This window comes from Leucopleurus acutus (genome assembly GCF_964270905.1).
Source record: "Leucopleurus acutus genome assembly, chromosome: 2".
Classification (NCBI taxonomy): domain Eukaryota; kingdom Metazoa; phylum Chordata; class Mammalia; order Artiodactyla; family Delphinidae; genus Leucopleurus; species Leucopleurus acutus.
Window position 1 is genome coordinate 180,715,398 of NC_139143.1, and position 20,907 is coordinate 180,736,304.

Consider the following 20,907-nt stretch of genomic DNA (forward strand, 5'->3'; position numbering starts at 1 on the left):
GTGGCTGTACCGAGAGCCAGGGAGGTGGGACTTACCGGCACCAGTGAGGTAGAGGACACTGTGGCCCAGGGCAGCCTTCTGCAGCCCGAAGTAGGAGACTTGCACCTGTGGGGACATGGTCAGCCCTAAGCCAGCACGGCCACCCCTTCAGAAATGACTGTGACAGGGGGAGTTAGGGGACACTCCGGCGGCCCTGCTTAGAGGTAGGGGAGGCATGGGGGTCCCAGCTACTCCCTGCTGCTGAAGGCCCAAGGCCCACGGGCTCCCAGCCTGGATCCAGAGCCCCCTTCTCCAGCTGGAGAGGCTGGGATGCCTCCTCAGCTCCCAGGGCTGGGCTGAGGGGCAAGGAGGGCCAGATGGGGTGCAGGAGGATCCCAGAGGGAGCAGCTGGACCCTCAGGAACCCATGGGGATGTCAGAGAGAAAGAATGAGGGAAGGGACAGCTGTCACTAGGGACAGGCAAGTTATTCAACCTCTCTAAGCCTCTGTTTCTTCATCTGTAAAATGGGAACCATGACCACCCCCCACCCCCACCCCATAATAGCAGCCCAAGCTCACAGAGCTTTCCCCATGCCCTCAACCCATGGCCAGGGCGCCACCCAGGCCATCTCAGTGAGCCCCCAGGATGACCCCAGTAGATGGGGCTCAGAGGTAGGATTTGAGCTCCAGGGCCCCTACTCTCAACAGCTGCACAGTCCCCACCTTTTTGGTGTCGTTGGAGAAAAGGCTGAATCAATGAATCAGGGGTCACTGTGTATGTGGTGGGTGCCTGAGGGTGAGTAAGAAGGGTATCCTCTGTGAAAGAGAAGGCTTCCTGCTTCCTGAGGTGGGAGACACACACCCTGGTATGTACCTGTGTCCATGTGCATGCGTGTGTGTGTGGGTGCTGCCGAGAACTCCTGTCTGCACAGGAGTGGGGGGCTTGTTTGGGGTCTGTGCGGAGCTGTGTTAAAGCGGGTGTTTGTGAATTTGAGGGGGTGAGCAGGAAGGCTGTGCTGTTACAGGAGCGCTCGTGTATATGTGCGTGTGACGTTGGGGCATTGGGGTGGGTTTGCATCTTTGGGTGTCTGTTGGGTTGTATCAGGATGTGTCGCGTGGATGTGGGTGGCAAAGCCTTGTGGGGTTTTGTTGAGTGGGGGTGATGTGTGAACGGGGTGTGCTTTGTGGGGGGCTCTTACCTTCTGTGGGGAAGTAGCCTCTTACCTCGAGATCGTTTAAAGCCTTACTGGCTGTGTCCACAGATATGATCACGTCCATGCCGGCATTCAGGGGCCAGTAGGCCTTACCTGTGGGCTCTGTCACCCGTGCTGTGTTGTAGATCGTGAAGACCTCCACCCCGGAGCTCCCAGAGACACTGAAGGTCTCAGCGCCCTTGGGCACATCGCTGATAGAAAGGAGAGAGGAGAGCATCCGGGGGCTCAGGAGAGAGACCAGTGGGGTAGTGGGCTGGGGCTACCCGCCTATGCAACGGCACCCCCTAACAGCTGGAGTGGGGAGCGGCGGGGGGTGAGGGGCCCACTGGCCGGGAGACCAACCTGGTTGGGCCCCAGGGCTCCTCTCAGCTCTCCACTGATTTCCACATGACCCACCCTGGGCACGTCGTCCCCGGGCCTCAGTCTCCCCATTTGCAACATGAAGGGCTTGGAGCAGAGCCGTGGCTGTTGAGCTCTGTTTTAGTGGCAAAGCCCTTTCAGTGGACCTCGCGTGGAACCCCAGACAGAAGAAGGACAAAAGGGAGCCGGGGGTGGTGCCGAGCCACGGTGTTTAACCCGTCCACCCCCACCGTGGCCCCTGAGGCTCCAGAGAGCAGAGACTGAAAACCTCTGGACATCCTCAATCCCCCACCTCCCCCAAAGCTTCCTGCTTTTATGCTTCCAAATTCTCTAACCCAACAAGAAATCCATTTGAGACCACCTCTCACCTCCTCCACTGCCACCCCTGCACCCACCTAGAGCGCTGGGCAGCTTCGTAAGCCCACCTGTGCCCGCTCCAGCCTGTTCCCCACTCAGAACAGATCACGTTGTTCTTATGCTCAAAAGCAACGGTTCCCATCACACACAGCGAAGTCCTCACAATGGCATAAAAAGCCCCTCCCGATTTGCCCTCTGCCACCCCCCGGGAACCTCCTCCACCCCACTAGGCTCAGTCCTCACTCACTCTGCTCAAGCCACACTGACCTTCCTGATGTTCCATGAAGCTGCCAGGCTGTCCTGCCTCAGGGCCTTTGCACTGGCCGTTTCCTCTGCATAAAATGCTCTTCCCCCAGATATCCACAAGGCTCACTCCTTTACCTTCTTCAGGGCTCTGCTTAAACGTCACCTTCTCAGTGAGCACCCCCCGCCCATCACTCTATTTAATGCTACACCTTGTCCCACCTTCTCCCACACTCTCCTTATCCCTGCCACTCTGCTCTGATTCTTTTTGTTTGTTTGCTTGTTTCTTTTTAACATCTTTACTGGAGTATAATTGCTTTACAATGTTGTGTTAGTTTCTGCTGTATAACAAAGTGAATCAGCTATATGTATACATATATCCCCCAACCCCTCCCTCTTGCGTCTCCCTCCCACCCCTCTAGGTGGTCACAAAGCACTGTCTGCTCTGATTCTTAATCATACTGTTAGGTATTGTCCGTCTCTCCTGCTAGAAGGTCAGGGAGTTTTGTCTGCTTTGCTCATTGCTATCTCCCAGCACCTATAACAGTGTCTGGTGTGTGGTCAGTCTCATAAACACTTGTTAAATGAATGAATGGATTCAGTTGCCCCTAGTCTGCAGGGGGATTCAGGCCCATCTGCACCCAGTGGTACAGAACTTGACTGAGGCCATACCCTGCAAATTTCTCCCCATCTACCTGATATACCACATCCACCCAATGCTCCAGAGCTCTGGGCTCCAGAAAGGGGGATCAGGAAGCCCTCAGTCTGCCAGGCCCCAGCCGGGGGCACCCATCTGCTGGGCCTCCACGCTACTTCTCAAGTCACCAGCTGCTTCCAGCCACAGCAGGTAGGGGCCAGCCTTCCTGGGCCGTAGACTCAGAGGGGATGCTCTGCAAACTCGGGCCACAGGGCACCAGGAGCAAAGTCAGCAGGGCCTCTGGGGGCGCTTGTCCTTCTTCAACCCCTGAATAAACCTGAGCTCTGTGCCTCCCTGCCCCAGCCCTGTGATGGGCCCCAGGTTTCCATGAGGCGTTTGGCCATGTGGAACACACACCCTGGAGGGGAAGTCGGACGAGGGAAGTACATGTCAGGGCTACCCACTGCCGTCCCCCAGGACAGAGCCATCAGCCTCAAGGCCACCACCCAAGGTCAAGTCAACTTGCAAACGTCCACCCGACTGCAAAGATGCCAGGCCCAGAAGGGTCCTTTGATACATCCTCCTGCCTCCTTCGTTTCCTGTATCCCTGAGAAACCATCCAAGTATTAAAGCCCCTGGAGAAACCAGACACCCCTTCCAGATCCCTGCCGTGGTCACTCAGTCCCCACAAACAACGGCCCCCATTGGCAATGGTGGTGATGGTCGTAGTTACAACAGGCCCAAGTCCCACTCAGGACCTGGTTCTCTGACGCACATCACGGCCCCATAAGGCAATTATTATTCTCGTTTTAAAGATGAGGCTGGGGTGGAGAGGGGCCCCTGAGCCCTGCAGGCTGCTGGCAGGACCCACAGGTCCTCACCCCACTCCTGGCCTCACCGTCCTCAAGAGGCACTTGCAGGCATCTTCCCATCTTACATGCCCTTTGCCATTGTTTAGTCAGTTGCCGTAGGAACCTAAGCCTCCCAGACTTAGAACCCCCACTTTCCATCTCCAGACTCAAAGCTGTCTTTTGAACATCTCTTTAGGGTGTCTAACAGGTTTTTTACATTTAACATGTCCAAAACGAAACTCTTAGCTCCCCACTTCTGCCCCGTCCAAACCTGCCCGGGTCAGGCCACAGTTGCCCCATCATCGGATTCATCCTGGCCTTCTCTCCTTCCCTCGAGCTCACATCCGGTCACCAGTGAACCCTGTCAGCTCCCCCTTTACAGCATCACCTGCTGACATTCACGTCTCTTCCACGCCTAACGCCCTGGTCCAGGCACCAGTTTTTTCCATGTGGATTTTCACAATAGGCTTGTCCCCCTGCTTCTTCTCCTGCTGCCCACGATCTGGTCTCAGCACAGCAGCAGAGGGATCCTCTTAACACAGAAGTCATTCAGCATCCCTTCTGTTCACAGCCTTTCCCCGGGGGCTCTGCAGTCTGCACGGAGTTGGCTACGCCCTCCTCACTCCTGCAAACCCAGCTCTTGTTCTCCCTCCAGTTGCCAAGCTCCCTCCTGCCTTCGACCCTTTGCACTTGGGTTCTCTTCGTTCACAATGTTCAGCTCCCGAGCCTCCGCTGGGCCCTCCATGCCTCATTTCCTTCTCAGAGGTCTTCCCTGACTGCCCTATTTAAGTCTGTGTGACATGGGTGACACCCTGAACCCCACACTCCCTAACCCCACGACCCAGCTTCATTTCAACCCATGTCACCTGACATGTCATGTTTATTTGACATGTTTTTCTATTGCCTGTCTCTCCTGTTTCTCCCTCTAGAATGTGGGGAATTTTCCCATTTTACTTTCACTAAAACTACTGTCTTCTCAGCACCCAGCGTGGTGTCTGGTGTGGGCAAGGGGTACAAGAAACCCCTGTTTTATGGTTGAGGGCAAGGCAACCCAGGAATGTGGAACTGTACCCGAGCAAGAATCTATGGACCGGGCTTCCCTGGTGGCGCAGTGGTTGAGAGTCCGCCTGCCGATGCAGGGGACGCGGGTTCGTGCCCCGGTCCGGGAAGATCCCACATGCCGCGAGCGGCTGGGCCCGTGAGCCATGGCCGCTGAGCCTGCGCGTCCGGAGCCTGTGCTCCGCAACGGGAGAGGCAACAATAGTGAGAGGCCCGCTAAAAAAAAAAAAAAAAAAAAGAACCTATGGACCTTCCTGGGACAGACCCCCCTCCACCATGTCTTCTGCCTGCCTCTTGTTTGTAAGTTTAGCCTCCTAGGCCTTCCCCCAAGTTCCAAAGAATAAGTTTAATCAGAAAAATGAGAAAATGCAGAAACAATGGAAAACAGCCAAGCAAGACAAAATAATAATAGTTTAGCCATTAAACAAAGTCAAGGATCTCTAGTTCCCCCTCAAGGGCTATGGATAATATTGTGAGCCACGTCCTTTGAGCTCGTTTGCAGATACTGAAGCCCCCACCAGGTGGAAGAAGTTAACTGTATGCTGCCCACAAGCACATAGACCCCAGACTGGCTGGAAGGTTGATGATGTTGACTCCCAATTACCTCACCACCAGCCAATCAGAAGAATGTGCACGAGCTGATCACACACCCCGAAACGCTCTCCCTCACCCTGTCTTTTTTTGTGTGTGTGTGGTACACGGGCCTCTCACTGTCGCGTCCTCTCCCGCTGCGGAGCACAGGCTCCGGATGCGCAGGCTCAGCGGCCATGGCTCACGGGCCCAGCCGCTCCGCGGCATGTGGGATCTTCCCGGACCGGGTCACGAACCCACGTCCCCTGCATCGGCAGGCGGACTCTCAACCACTGCGCCACCAGGGAAGCTCCACGCTCAGCTTTTGGTGCCTCGTCTACCCTTCACAACAACCCTCGCAGGAACCCTTGCTGTCTTCATTTAGCAGATGAAGAAATCTTCTCAGAGAGGTTAAGTAACCTTCCTGGTAAAGGATGGAAGGAGCGGCAGGTTTGTCTTCTATATTATGCTGTCCCGCTGACTTGAAAATGAGTGTGTGTGCCCTGAGCGTGTCCCCGGCGGGGACCGGAGGAAGGAAATAGTCAGGGAAGACGTAGGAAGGAAAAAGGAAAATGTTGAAACTTTGCAACACAAGCGCTTCAATGTGATCCCTTGGGAGCCGGCAGGATGTGGGGCACTGAGGCAGGAGAGCCCTCTTCCCCCTCCACGCACCTGAACTTTGCAGGGTGAAGTCAGTGCAGACCAGGAAGATGGCAGCCGTGACCTCTGGCCCCTTTGTGCCCTAAGACAATGAGACTGTGGTGTATCTTCATAGGCCTCGGGTCAGAGAGGGGTCTCAGAGGCCATCCTGGCCAGCTCCTTGCCCATCGCAGAACTCTGTGCTTGAACAGGCAGCTCACTACCTTACAGCCCTCTGTGCTCTGACAGCTCAGGTAATTAGAAAGCTTTTCCTTTTACTTGGCTGCAACCTGTATCCAGAAGCTTCCTCCCACTGGGGCTCCACAGGCCACACCTTATCTCAACTACTCGGAAGTAGACCACCTGGTCTCTAGGGAGAAGAGAAACACAGCAATCATGGAGTCCCTCCCCTGCCGTCCATCCTACCTGCTGCTTGGATACCACCAGCCCCTAGGGACGATCTCAAGGGTCAGGGGACCGCTCTGCCCAGCCTAGGGTCTGGGCAGGGAGGGCAGGATGGGGCTGACCCCGCCTCCAGCTAGGGGAGTGGGTATGGGGGTGGCGGCAGAGGACCAGGTTGTCCTGGAGGCTTGTCCAGGGCATTGTGCTGGGGGAGAGGCGAGGGCAGAAGGGAGAATAATGCAGAACTGGATGGAAAGGCTGAGGAGCAAGCTGGCGGGCAGCCCTTGAGCAGACCAGGCCAGCCAAGCCTGTGACTCCTCCTTCACTCTTGATCAGCCACCTGTCTGCCCAGAGCCCCAGAGGTGCCACTCTCCAGGTGTCCCGGACTTGACGTTCCCTGGACCGAAGCCACAAGAAATGCCCTGGGACCAGCCAGCAGGACCTGGCAAGCCCTCTCAGGTACAACCAGGTCTGTGGTCGCTTCTGCCAGGAGCCGAGAACCACTGTGGCCAACAGTCCCACGGAGCTGGCCAGACCCCCACAGGCTCCGGCCCTAAAGAACGTCAGCTCCGGGGAGCACACGGAGTCCTGTTAGTGCTGTCGGCCGCTCTGCCTCAACATACATTTCCTGAGCACCTACTGTGACACGCTGGGCACCAGGAAAGAAGAGATGAGTCACCCCTGGCCCTGCCCTCATGGCATCCACCCAGGGCAGGGACATCACGGGCCCCAAAGTACTTTTACTCCATTCCGATTCCATCCCCACAGCCCCTGTTTGCTGAGCAGAGCAGTTATTATTCTTCTCCCCATTTTACAGATGATGTGAAATTCAGAGGGAGGTCACATGCGGGGCGACAATGGAGAGCTGAGATGTGACCCCACTCAGGGTCTGACTCCAAAGCTCATCCTCTGCCTTGCCTTCACCCACCCCTCGCACCAACCGAACAACGTAGAAAATTCCCCAATAATGGGCTCTCTTGGGGTTGAGCTCATAGAATTTGCGATCAGGCAAACCTGGGTTCAAATCCCAGCTCTGCCATTTGTTGGCTATGTGACTTTGGGCAAGTCTCTTGACATCTCTGTGTCTCAGTTTCCTTGTCTGCAAAATGGGGATCGTAGTAGTCACTACCTCATAGGCTTGTTGTGAGATTTAATTGAGATAGTACAGCAAGCACTGTGAGCTGAAGATGGTGCTGTCACCATTGTCATTCCTGTCACAAGGGGCATGGGGAGCAGGCAGACCCTGGGGAATAGGATTCTTCCATCTCCCTTCACTCTCAGACCTGACCCCAAACCCGGTTAGCGATGCAATTGTTAGCGTCCACATTCTGAAGGTTTTTTAGCTCCCAGACAAAGATGGGAGCCCCTCGGGGGCGGGGGTGGGTCATATCATCTCCAGGTGCCTCAGCCCAGCACAGAGCTGAATAAGGAGCAGGTGACCAGTAACATTTGTCAAGTGACCACAGCGGGGCAAAGGTCACAGAAAGTTCAGGCCCCCGTGTGGCTTCCTCCTTGGTCCTCCCTGGGTGCTGGCTGTGGCCGACAGAGGTTGGGGAGGGCAATGGCTGACATCACATCACAGGCAGACCCCACGTCACAGGCAGGGATTTTCCCCTAAGTGTAGAATGGCACAGGGTGTAGCTATGTCCTCTCCCTCTTTCCTTCCTTCCCAGAGATAAGAATCATGGGTGCCTTATGCCCTGTCATTGCTCAGCTAAGGCCACACCCAGAGAGCCTGCAAGGAGGGCAGGGCTGGCCAGGCCTTCTTTCAGTGGACCCCTGCCTGCCCAAGGATGGGGGCTAGAGATGGGGAGTGGCAGCTTTCCACCCCGGGCCTTCCCAGCAGAGGCAAACAGGAGCTGGGGGCCAGAACATCCTTAAGAGAAGAGCCCTGAATGGAAAGTCAGAATCATGAGTCACTTTGCCCCTCTCAGCCTCAGTTTCCCCATCTGCAAGATGGGAAATTGTATGGCTGTGCTCCGTGGATTATGCAATTCTCATCTGTAAAATGGGGGCCAAATTCACAGGTACAATTAACTGGTGATATTATCCTCATCTAGCATGGGAGGAAACAGGCTCAGAGAGGCTAAGTAACTGACCCAAAGTCACACAGCCTGCAAGGACCAGCCTGACCCTAACTGGTGGTTATGACTGGTTACCAGCCATCTTGTTCTCTGCAGTCATCGAACTGACTCTCAGAGGCCCCATCCCAATGGAGCTTCCTCCTCTGGGGCCCAGGCTGCACAGAGCCCAACCTTCCTTCTTGTCCAGGTCCGGAAGCCCCAGCCCACCCTTTCACTACATCTGGCAGCCTGGCTCAGACCACACCCTCTGCAGGATCCTCCTGAGGGATTTCTGGCCTTCCCTTGGCCCACTCTCGCAGCACAGCAATGGAGACCCAGGTGGGGGTATAGGCAGGGTCATAAACGTGGCAGGGAAGGTGTGCAGGAGAAGTGCTCGGCAGGACTTCGGGTGGCCTTGGTCTCAAATGCAGAGTGACTGGGTTCTCTGTTCTGGGTCCCAGGGTGCATTTGGAGACCCAACTCAGATCTGTACCTGCTGCGAGGCCAGGCTCCTGAAAAGTTCCGGCAGGTCCCAGCTCCCTCGGCACCCGCCCCTGGGTGGCAGCATTTGGAATCGCCCCCACTGCTCCCGGCCCACAGCTGAGGTCCCCCTCCTGGGCTCCCCACGTGGCTGATGTCTTTGGCTGGGTGTGGAGTTGCCAGTTCCTTCCAGCCTCAGCCCCACCTCTCACACATCTTTGAGCATCAGGACCACTTGGCAGAGCTGAAGAGCTGCTTAGAAGCCACAGCAAAGGGAATGGAAGCTTCTCTGGACATAGCAAAGGAGAGGACAACACATCACAGGGAAAGCATTTTGGGGGTCAAGGAGGCATCTACATCATGGGTGAGCGATCACCCCTCCATTCCCTGCATCTTGAGTCTTCTCTTGGGGTCCGCTGCCTGGCCCCGGGCCCGCCACCAAGAGAGGAAGGCGGGGATTGGGGAGAGGAGAGAGAAGTGGAGTTGGAAGTGATGGGAGCAGTAGGGGGAAGAGGAGACAGTCAAGGATGAGGAGAGGTTCCAAGACCAAAATGATGGGAAGGAGAAGCAGGGCCAGGGAAAGGGCTATAGGGCCAGAAGAGGGGAGGGAAGAGTGACTGAATGGATTCCCAGGTCTCAAAATGGGAGTTAGTTAGCAACGAGGACCAGGGAGGCAGGCACAACTGTAGACTTAGGGGGCGTCTGACCTCTGGTACCCTCTCTGATGCCAGTATTTTACACTTCAAGAGCTCACACTGCCCCATTTCACATCCAGATCCTGTAACTCCCTGGCCTCTCCTGGCTCCATGGACCTTACAGGGGACCCCAGCCTCATAATCTCCAAGAACCCTCGAATCTAAATAGTAACATCACTTCCAATGAAGGAATGCGATACAGCAACAGGACGGAACAAGCAGGAGAGGAGATCCTCACCTGGTTTTAAATCCAGGTCCCAGCCCGGCTCTCAGAGCCTGTCACTCATCATGAATTAGTGTTGGCCTCAATCCTGTAATTATCCCTGAGGAGTACAATTATGTTTCATTGTACTTCTTCGCAAGTTAAAAGCATTAATTTACTTAATGTAAACATCAAGTATATATAGATCAGGACTACCCTGGTGGTGCAGTGGTTGAGAATCCGCCTGCCAATGCAGGGGACACAGGTTCGAGCCCTGGTCCGGGAAGATCCCACGTGCCGCGGAGCAACTAAGCCCATGCCCCACAGCTACTGAGCCTGTGCTCTAGAGCCTGCGAGCCACAACTGTTGAGCCTGTGTGCCACAACTACTGAAGCCCACGAGCCTAGAGCCCGAGCTCCACAACAAGAGAAGCCACTGCAGTGAGAAGCCCGCGCACTGCAATGAAGAGTAGCCCCTGCTCACCTCAGCTAGAGAAAGCCCACGCACAGCAACGAAGACACAACACAGCCAAAAATAAATAAATAAAATAAATTTATTTATTTATTTTTAAATAAATTTATTCTTTTAAAAAAAGAATATATAGACCACAAATTTTACAACTCTGTTTTGGCATTTTGGGTTTTTGAAATACAGGGAACCCCAGAAAAGAGAAGTGGTCTGGGTCTTTTCTCTGGCTCATCTGAGAGGCCCTACAGAGACCCCCTTCCCTGTGCTCCTGGAATTCCAGTCATCTTGGATCTAAGAGTCTATTTGGCTTTGAGGCTTGTGTAGGGCTGGGGGAGGCTTAGAAAAACTCCAGGGGATCGTCCCTAGCCCCACCCAGCCAGCCTTCTCCCCCATCCCTAAGGGTAAATGTTCATGTGATCTCCAGCCTGGGGCTCTGATTCTGGCCTCTGGGCAGCCGGGGAGCGCCAGGCTGGACGGCTAATGGATTCCCCATGCCACACTCCCTCTTTTTTGGCATAAGTCCTCTGGGGACCACCTCCAAGAAAAGGACAGAGACAGCCAGGGCCATCTGGCCAAACCCAGGGGTTCGCGGTGGAGAGCCAGCCCGCTGGGGTGAGGGTGTAGGATCTGCAGAGCATGCTGAGTCAGGGGATTTCTAAGGTTCCTTGGGCTGGGACCCCCTGGGGCACACAATTACCCCCAAATAACCAGCCTAGAGAGCACATGGGGGAATTAATCACATCCCATGACTCCCACACGCCCATCTCCACTGGCTCTGGAAGGTTGGGAGTCTGGGCAGCTCAGGTGACCAGCACAGGTGACCCTCTTCTGGGGGGCTTCCGCCTTCTACCAGCAAGGCCAAAGAGAGGCCCCTTGCTCAGCCTCAGCTGGAGCCAGGCACCTGGCACTGGGGGTGGGAGAGCCCCAAGTTCATCATCAAGTACAGCCCCTTCATCCTAGACAGCCAAGGCCCTGGAGTGAGCTTCAGGCCCCTCTTAAACCTTCCCAGGTTGTCAACACACGGCCCCCTTCCTCCACCTGTCTTGACAATTCTACATCACCTTCTCCACCTATCAGAGACCTCAGTGGCTGGAAGTTCTTCTTTAGGTCTACTTTTAAACCAACTTGCTGCAGAATAAACTTCTGTTTTCTAGTTTAGAGATTCTCCGTGGCTATGACGCTAGTCACTACCAACATCCAGGGTGAAGTTTCTTTTTTTTTAACATCTTTATTGGAGTATAATTGCTTTACAATGGTGTGTTAGTTTCTGCTTTATAACAAAGTGAATCAGTTATACATATACATATGTTCCCATATCCCCTCTTTCTTGCATCTCCCTCCCTCCCACCCTCCCTATCCCACCCCTCTAAGTGGTCACAAAGCACCGAGTTGATCTCCCTGTGCGGCTGCTTCCCACTAGCTATCTACCTTACGTTTGGTAGTGTATATATGTCCACGGAACTCTCTCACTTTGTCACAGCTTACCCTTCCCCCTCCCCATATCCTCAAGTCCATTCTCTAGTAGGTCTGTGTCTTTATTCCCGTCTTACCCCTAGGTTCTTCATGACCTTTTTTTTTTCTTAGATTCCATATATATGTGTTAGCATACGGTATTTGTTTTTCTCTTTCTGACTTACTTCACTCTGTATGACAGACTCTAGGTCCATCCAGGGGTGACGTTTCTTGAAGGGCTCTTGGGTACAGGTCCCTCACGGTGCTCCCTCAGAACCCCAGAGCAGCCCCCTCTCCCAGAGTCCGCCAGAGCACAGCAGCTACAGACAAGCAGGCAGCTTCCCCTGGGCTGGGCCACGGCCCACACTTGAGCATGCTAAAGCATCTGGTGACCCCAAAGGAGTTTACAGATGGCATCGCCCCATGTTCCCACCACACACCCGCTGATCTGTCCTCTGCTCCTTCCACCCTCTGACACAGGATGGGAAGAACAAATAGTGGAGGAAAGGGAACCCACAGAGCTGCCAGAGCGGTAAGCACCTCCCACTCTCACAGAGCAAGGGCCCTACACGTGCGTGCCCACACTCAGCCTCCCCCTAAGCCATTAACATCAGTGCTGTTGCTCCACCATTTGTCAGATGAGGTAACAGGCTCAGAGAAATGCAGCAGCTCGCCCGGGGTCCCACAGCCACCAGCAGAGCTACGATGAGGCCCCGAGTCTGTCCAAGTCCAGAATGGGTGCTTTACCACCACGCTAAACGGAATCGGGGGCTCAGTTCATCCTGCCAGGGCCCAGAGAGGGCCAGTGGCTTGGCCCACGCCAGACAGCACGTCAGTGGCAGAGCCAGAACCAGAACCTAAGTCTCCTGGCTCCCAGTCAACTGCTTCTGTCCTCAGTCAGCAGCACAACCTATCATGTAGGGCCTGAGGTTCTGAAATTACCTTCCAGAAAGAGCCATCCCCTGGGATGAGAACAGGGGTCTGGAATCGGGAAGATAGGGGCTCACTAGAGACCTCTTCCCTACTTTTGATGTTGAAGCGGAGTTACCAGATAAAGTACGGGATGCCTAGCTAAATGTGAATTTCAGCTAAACAGCCTTAAAAAAAAAAAAAAAGTATGTTCCATGCAATATACTAAAAAAAAAAGCATTTTTTAAAATCTGAAATGTAAACTTAACTGGGTGCCCTGTATTTTCATTTGCCAAGTTTGGCAACCATATGATAAAAGGGCAGCAGAAAATGGGATCTCTGTTAGCCACCCAGATGCAAGAGAACCAGCCCCACGCCAGGGCCCCCAGCATGACTTAGAGCTGAGGTCTGGCCTCCCAGGGCTCCTGGCTCTCCCTCCCCAACCCCAGGCCACTGCCCCAGAGAGGGAGGCAGGGAGGTCTTCTGGGGCAGAGGCTCCCCTGAGGCCAGGTGAAGCTGGGCCCAGCTCAGATCCCACCTTATAACAGACCTCAGACCCCACCTACTCTGGGAGGGAGACTCCCACCTTGACTGCCCCCTGCCCATCAGCAGGGTCTCTGGTCCCATCCGATCCAGTAGAGATGGAGCTCATAGAGAGTGTGTTGAGTTGGAAAGACCCCCAAAGACCCCCAAGACCAACTTCCTCAGTGGCCAGGTGGGGAAACTCACACTGGGCCAGGTCCCTGGACCTCCATCTGGGTAAAGCCAGGCCAGGAAGTATTGGGACCAACAGGGGAAGCTAATGCTTCCACTGCCCTGAGAGGTACCATCAGTGCCATAATCGCCATCATCCTCCTGGCAAACACAAGCCCCAGGCTTGTTCCAAGTTCTTTTCCTTTATTAAAAAACACATTGAAACATAAGCCCCAGGCTTATCCCAGTTCTTTTCTTTCATTAACACATTGAATCATTCCCTAACCACTCCGTCTTGATCCCAGTCGCCCCGGCTGGCCTTCTAGGAACGAGCTGCACCACACACACTGCCCCTCCCCACCTCAGAGAGATGGGTTATTGGCAAGAAATTGAGGGCAAAATCAGGGGAGGCCAGTCCTGTCCCCTGTCTTGAGCAACAACTCATTCTGATGCTCCACACAAGTTCCACTGGGATGTCAGAACGCAGAGCCCAGACCCTAAAGTCTGGCCCCAGGGCTCAGAGCTGGAACACTCATCCAGGGGCTTGAGGCCAAAGGCTTGACCCTGGTGCCAGGAGCCAGAGCCCCAAGATGGACCTGATATCCTAGTCCCTCTGCTCTGCTGTCCAAACAACCTCTTGTCAGCATCCTCCAATATGCCCCATTCGTCCACCAGGCGCCCACCCCATTGCCGCAGGTCCTCCAGCCCAGCCCAGCTCTCTGCAGCCAGGTGGGTGCTTTCGGCTCTCACCTGTAAACATCCACGTATGTTTCGATTCCCACCACACACACAGCGTAGGTGGGCTTCTTCAGGGACAGCTGCACAGCTCTCTGTGGGGCCATCCTGTCCCCCAGGCTCCAAGCCTCCGTGCGCCCTGGCTTCTTAGCTCCTCTCCCAGGCACCTCGTCTCCAGGAAGGAGCGTGAGTTCTGAAGTTTCGGTGCTTTCCTCCTCCCTTTTATTTCACACTATGACCTGATTAGCCTGCCTGAGCCCGGTCCCCACCTCCATGCCCATCCCTCCTCACTTGGGCCTGTCAATCCAAGAGGCTGAGGGAGGAGGCACCCAAGGCGTCTCTGGGGGATGGGGAAGCGGGGACCCCTGGTGGAGCAGGGCTCAGCTGTCAACAGAAGACAAGCTCCCCAGCAGCCCCCGTCCCCCTTTCTCTAGCTTCACCTCTATCCTCAGACTCTCAGTGCCTGAATCCACACGGTAACAATGTCAACATTTTCTGAGGGCTCTGTGCTGGCTAAGTGGCTTGCAGATCTTATGTCATACATTAAGGGATCAGTTCGCACATAAAAGCACGGTGCAATCAGACTGTTCCGGCTCTGCCACTTAGAACCTATGATCTTGGCAAGTTCTTCAACCTCTCCATGGCTCCGTTTCTCCATGGAGAAGATGGCAGTTGTAGCCGTAGTACCTGTTCCACTGGGTTGATGTGGAGATTACATGAGCTATGTGTAGGAGGGTTAGCACAGTGCCTGGCACCTAGTATTCACTAGAAGAAAGCCTGGCAACTATTACTAGTCTCCTCATTTTACAGGAAGAGTCTGTATGAGGGGACAGAGTCCCCACCTCCAGAAATGCCCAGCCTGATTAGGGAGATGGGAAACACACAAATGGCATAGACTTTTACTTGGTTACTTTTGATTTCGAAGATCTTCCTGGAATGATCCTTCTTACTGCCAACATACCTGATTGCAAGTGTTCTTGATCTGCAAAGTTCATTACACCCAAAAGCACTGAGGCAGAGTCTAGGTTTGCCACATGGATACGGAACCCAGCAAAACAGCACTTCAAGGATGCTCAATGATTTTGTTTCCATCACTCTCACCCCTCCCCATTAACCAGGACCTGAGCCATTTTGTTTATCTGTAATGTAATGTGGAGTGTATAAAACAGGTTCCTGAAGAGCATGTGGGGATATTCCCATTAGAGAAGGATGGATGGATGGGTGGATGGATGGATGGGTGGTTGGATGGATGGGTGGATGGATGGATGGGTGGGTGGATGGATGGATGGGTGGGTGGATGGATGGGTGGATGGATGGATGGGTGGGTGGATGGATGGGTGGGTGGATGGATGGGTGGATGGATGGATGGGTGGGTGGATGGATGGATGGGTGGGTGGATGGATGGGTGGGTGGATGGATGGGTGGGTGGATGATGGATGGGTGGGTGGATGGATGGATGGGTGAGTGGATGGGTGGGTAGATGGATGGATGGGTGGGTGGATGGATGGGTGGATGGATGGATGGGTGGGTGGATGGATGGATGGGTGGGTGGATGGATGGGTGGGTGGATGATGGATGGGTGAGTGGATGATGGATGGGTGGATGGATGGATGGGTGAGTGGATGATGGATGGGTGGATGGATGGATGGGTGGGTGGATGGATGGATGGGTGGGTGGATGGATGGGTGGATGGATGGATGGGTGGGTGGATGGATGGGTGAGTGGATGGATGGGTGGATGGATGGATGGGTGGATGGATGGGTGGGTTGATGGATGGGTGGGTGGACAGATTGGAAAGAGGGAGGAAGGCAGGTTGGTGACTAAAGAGCTGTCTGCAAAGATGATGATGATAACGGTGATGCCAATGGTGAGGATGATGATGGTGAAGATGATGACAGGTGATGATGAGATGCTAGCAAACGCATCCATAGCCCTCACTGTGTGCCAAGCACTGTTCTAAGCCCCTTCCATGGATTTACTTATCTAATCCTCATGACAACACTGGTTGACAGGTACTGATTAAGCCTGGAATCCCAAGTTCAAACGGACCACAGCCTGGGTGTGCAGGGTGTGTCTTTTATGGGTTGTGGGCAGGGCAGGGGCCTGGGCAGGTCATGGTGTCTTAAAAAGAAATGTACTCAGAGCTGGAGGAAAGGAGGAGGCAATAGCAGAGAGTGGACAGAGAGGCTGAGAGGAGCACAAATATCCCCATTTTACAAGAAGAAATCGAGGCACCGACAAGTAAAGACCCTCTCAAGATCCATAGCTGGAAAGTGGTCATGCCAGGACTTGAGCCCAGGCCATCTGACCCTAGAGGGGCCTGTATTGTGGAGGCCTCTACCTGGGAGGAAGAAGAGCGTGTCCTTTTTACCTTTTCTTCGTGCTCAGTTTTTATAAGCAAATATTTTTACCTTTGAAAAAAATAAAGTCTCTCTTGGAAGAAAAATAAGAAGAGTTTCCTGCTCCCCGTCTCCCTGCCCACCCTCTGCAATTTGCTCCCTTCCTCTACTTTCTTCTGGTTCTGAGAACACTTAAGACACCAAGACCTGCCCAGACCCTTGCCCTGCCCACAACCCACAAAAGGTACGTCCTGCACACCCAAGCTGTGGTCTATGTGAACTTGGGATTCCAGCCATGATTCGTCAGGTCTGGGAGGAGGAGGGGTGGAGGAGCCAGATGACATCATGGCCCCTCTCCCTTCTGGCAGGTAGGACACAGCTGGGTTTGCCTCCAAACACAGCGCTGTGCAGGGGCAGAGGCCTGGGGGTTGCTGGGTGACCATGAGACTCCAGCACAACTCCAGGACGTCCCTGGAACCACCCAGGGAAACTGTAGCAGGGAGGGGTTCTGGGGCTGGTGCTACCATGCCTAGCGCCTCATTTTCCCCATTCTCCAACAATTTTTTTGAGCACCTACCATGCGCCAGGCATTATTCTGGCACTAGGGATACAACAGTGAAACCAAGTCCCTGCCCTCATGGGGCACACAGAGTAGCAAGAGGGACAGAGAATAAACTGGGAGGCTAGAGAGGGGGAATGTCAGGAGGTGATGAGGACGAACAGAGCAGGGTACGGGACAGAGAGGATAGGGGTGCTGCTTTGATCAGGAAAGGTCTCCAAAGAAATGATACTGGGACAGAGATCTGAAAATGAGACCTTTGTGATCTCAAGGGCTCTTCCAACCTCTAGGTCATCTAGGATTCCATTCTCCCTGCTCCAGTCTCCCTGTCCACAAAGCAGGGCTGTTGATCGAGCTCAGAGTTTCCAAATGCCTTCAGGGGTCAGGCAGATAACATGTGTGAAGCTACCAAGTACAAGACAATAGGGACAAGTGGCGACTGTGGCAAGGGGAATAGAGCCTGCTTTGCCCAATGTATTGAAATTCAATGTTTCTTAAAAAGCAGAACACTACGGCTCAAGCAAAACTAACTCATTTGTAAGTCAGACCTGACCCTTGGGCCTTTAGTTAGAGACCCCAGCACTGACTGTTTATGAATTGCTGGGTAAGGAGGGTATAACTCTGGTTGGGGAAGTCATATGATGCCCACGGGGATAAGCTACCTGGGCCCAGGTGAGCCTTGGCACCATCGGGGCATGGAACCTGCCTGTCTCGGGCCTTGTGACCAGTCAGAGTGGGCTCTGAGCTGTTCCCATGATAGCTGACACCAGCTGTGGGCTCTTCCACTCTGGGGGAGCCCCCCCCAACACACACACACAGAGTCTGTGCCTGAGCTTTCCTAGGACAACAGTGGAGGGAGGGAGGGAGGGAGGACCTGCAGAGCTTAGCTCCTAGACACCCTGCCCTGTGGCCTTTCTCCATGCCCCACACCCCTGAGCAACACGGGAACAGTTCCCTCTGCTTTCCAGAATCCTCAGCTTCAAGCTGGAAGGGTTCCTGGAGACCATCAGACCAGCTCCTCCATTTTCCAGTTGGGTGAGCCAAGGCTCAGAGAAAAGCAATGACATCCCTGAGATGACATAGCCATCACTGGATCCAAGGTTTTCCTTCCTTCCTTCATTTCTTCATTGAAAAAACATCTATTGGGCACTTTCTGTATATAGGTGCTGTTCTAGAAATCAGAGTTCTCACCACCTGTTGAGTCCTCTCAGTTTCTTATATGGACACACCCCTCTGGGACCTCCCAGGTCACCCCCAACACCCTTCTGTGCCCCTGATACCCAGAGCAGGATCCTGGACCCCCAGGTGGATGGAGGAAGGGCCCCGAGGGCTCTCGAAACCACTAGGTGGCATTTTGGGGGTGCTTTGAGAAGCCCCGGTTCTTTATGTCTCAGAGCAGAAAGAATTCAGCGAAAGGCAAAGTGATAGATAAGAAGCGATTTATTAGAATAGGACGCTTGTGAAGCTGACAAGAGAATGGGCAAGAGGGTGCCACGCCCCAAGAAGTTAGTGGGCTACAGTTTTATAATCAAAGGAAAAGTGGGGAGGAGGAAATAACCACCTTCTTCCTCATTCTTGAGCAGATGTCATGCTTCCATCATCAGCTCCTCCTCCAAGTTGGGCCAGGGAGTTTTCTTGTCCCTATGTGGTCAAGCCATGACTGTAAATGATTGATTTTTATGTGTGCAGAGAGCACGTCCTAGGGGTCATTAACTTACTGAGCTCACTGGGCAGGATGTGGGACTCATGCCACCATTGTTTTATTGTTTTGGGGCATGTCTCGTGCTTCTGTTGAATTGTTTCACTGTTAAGCAAGCTTGCTTGCTTTTGTGGCTAAGCAAACCTGTTTTCTTGAGTGATCATTAACTTACAGGGGTCTCCCATACTTTTTTCTTTACTTACAATCCCCTAGTGGGATTAACTGTTTAATTTGTCCCTTTACTCTCTCCCTATTACTCTGACTTAGCCATAGTGAGAAGGCAGGATACCCACCAATTCCTGCAGGGCCAGAGCACCTGGGGCTAGCGGCTCTAAAGGCAGGAAGTGGTGGGGGCCATGAGTCACCCAACTGGATCCACACTGTCCCCTCAGAGCCCCGAAACCCCAGCCCAGGTCACCAGGGACCTTCAGGAATCACCAACTCCTTCCTCGGCTCTGGGACATCTATGGCTCCGCCGCGTGGGGGGACTGGACTGGGCAAGGTCTAGGCCTGCGGGGCTGTGGTCAGGTAAGATCAGCCCCATCTCCGCAGGTGGCCGACTCAGCTGCTTCCGCAGCACATCTTCTCCTTCCCCACCGCCAGCATCGAAAGTCACACCACCTGACTCGTCTGCTCTCCCTCCCAAATCTCTCTTGACCCCACCCCATCCTCTCTGTCCCCACCCTCATCCCCGTTGCTACCCTGGTCCCAGCCACCATCATCTCTCAGCAGAGACCTGAGCTGCCTCCTGGTCCCCCAGACCCCAGACTGACTGAATTCCACGCTGCAGGCAGCAGTGATCTGTTTGAAACCTACATCTGATGACATCATCCCCTGAGAAGCCTTCCACAGCTCCGTATGGTCCCAGGATAAAGGAAGGTGGGCAAAGCCTACAGCTGGGGGCTGCTGTCTGGGGTTCCAGTCTGGGCTCTGCCATTTCTTAGATTTCAGGACCCTGGGCAAATGATTTACCTTCTCTGAGGCTCAGTCTCCTAATTCATAAAGCCTGGAATAATGTAGAAATTATTAAGGACATATGTAAAGTGCCTGGGGCAGAATGGATCCTCAAAAAATAGAAATTTAGGAATTCCCTGGCAGTCCAGTGGTTAGGACTCGGTGGTCTCACTGCCAGGGTCCTGGGTTTGATACCTGGTCGGGGAACTAAAAGCCCATAAGCCACGCGGTGCGGCCAAAAAAAATTAGAAACGTAGCCTGGCATTCAAGGCTCCCAGACCAGGCCCCTGACGAGCCTCCTTCACTCAGTACCTGGCCCCTGTCTTGATAATTTTCCTCTGGGCTGCACTCCTTCCCTTCCTGGGGGTTGCTCCCTGACCTGGGCTTTTCCATGAACCTCTGCCCATCAGCAGCCTTCCTGCTCTCCCTTCCCCATTTCCACGTCTCTTCCTCCAGCATCCACTCCACAGGAAGACTCAACGTTTCCACTTCTTTCATGGATTCATAGCCCACATCCTAACAAAAAGGATTTGAGACAGCTTACAAAATACATCCAGGATGTGACTGATCTTTTTAAGTGAGAAAATGAAGTCAAAGAGTGGGAAAGAAAGAAAAAGACAGGGAGAGACGTCCTATCTGGTTGGCAGACTTAGCTGTGAGTTTCCTGGTGGCCCAGGAAAAAAAGGAAATGCAATCAATTCTGTGAATCACGGTGCTCAGAAGTTAAAACTAAACCAGTTGAGGAATAGAAGCCTGGCTCTTCCAGGCCCTGAGAGCTGCGAGAAATGCCCCCACCACTGGGTGTAGTTTAATAAATGGGGCAAGGGTGGAATATTAAACTAAGTGATTCACACAATCGCTATGGCTGGGTTTGGCTTGATTCACAGGTAGATTGGGGAAGGGACTGTCTATAGAAATATGTGCTTTGTATCCTTCCACCTCTCCTCCATGAGCATCTCAGCACAAGGAAGAGCCAATATCAAAGAGGATACCCCCAAATTCTCTGCCACTCCATATTTTATCCAAACCTTTGATAAGCCCCTTCCATGGATTTACTTATCTAATCCTCACGACAATACAAAGGTTTGATTAAATAGGGAGTGGCAGAGAATTTGGGGGTATCCTCTTTGATATTGGCTCTTCCTTGTGCTGAGAAAGCAGAGATTCAATACCTTTGAATGTCAGCCAACCTGGCAACCACCGACATCCCACCGTGAGAATAAGCCTGGATTCAACACCTTCTACCGGCTTACCCAGAGCTGGAGAATCATTCCTGGAGAGGGGCTTGGGGACAGCAATGTGTTAGGGGGCGTCCCCTAATGCTGAACTCCACATCTAGGTAGGCCCT

At 53.7% G+C, this 20,907-nt stretch overlaps 1 protein-coding gene across 1 annotated transcript in view; it reads right to left on the bottom strand.

Moving 5' to 3' along the window:
* Nucleotides 1-14,115, bottom strand: part of LOC309957684 (protein-arginine deiminase type-1-like) — a gene marked incomplete at its 5' end in the record, with an annotated part of 32,004 nt that extends 17,889 nt beyond the window's left edge. Inside the window, 3 exons of the mRNA XM_082833005.1 lie at nt 36-105; nt 1,204-1,384; nt 14,024-14,115. Of these exons, the coding sequence (XP_082689131.1) occupies nt 36-105; nt 1,204-1,384; nt 14,024-14,115 (343 nt within the window). The remainder of the gene's footprint in view (nt 1-35; nt 106-1,203; nt 1,385-14,023) is intronic.
* Between the last annotated feature and the right edge of the window lie 6,792 nt (nt 14,116-20,907).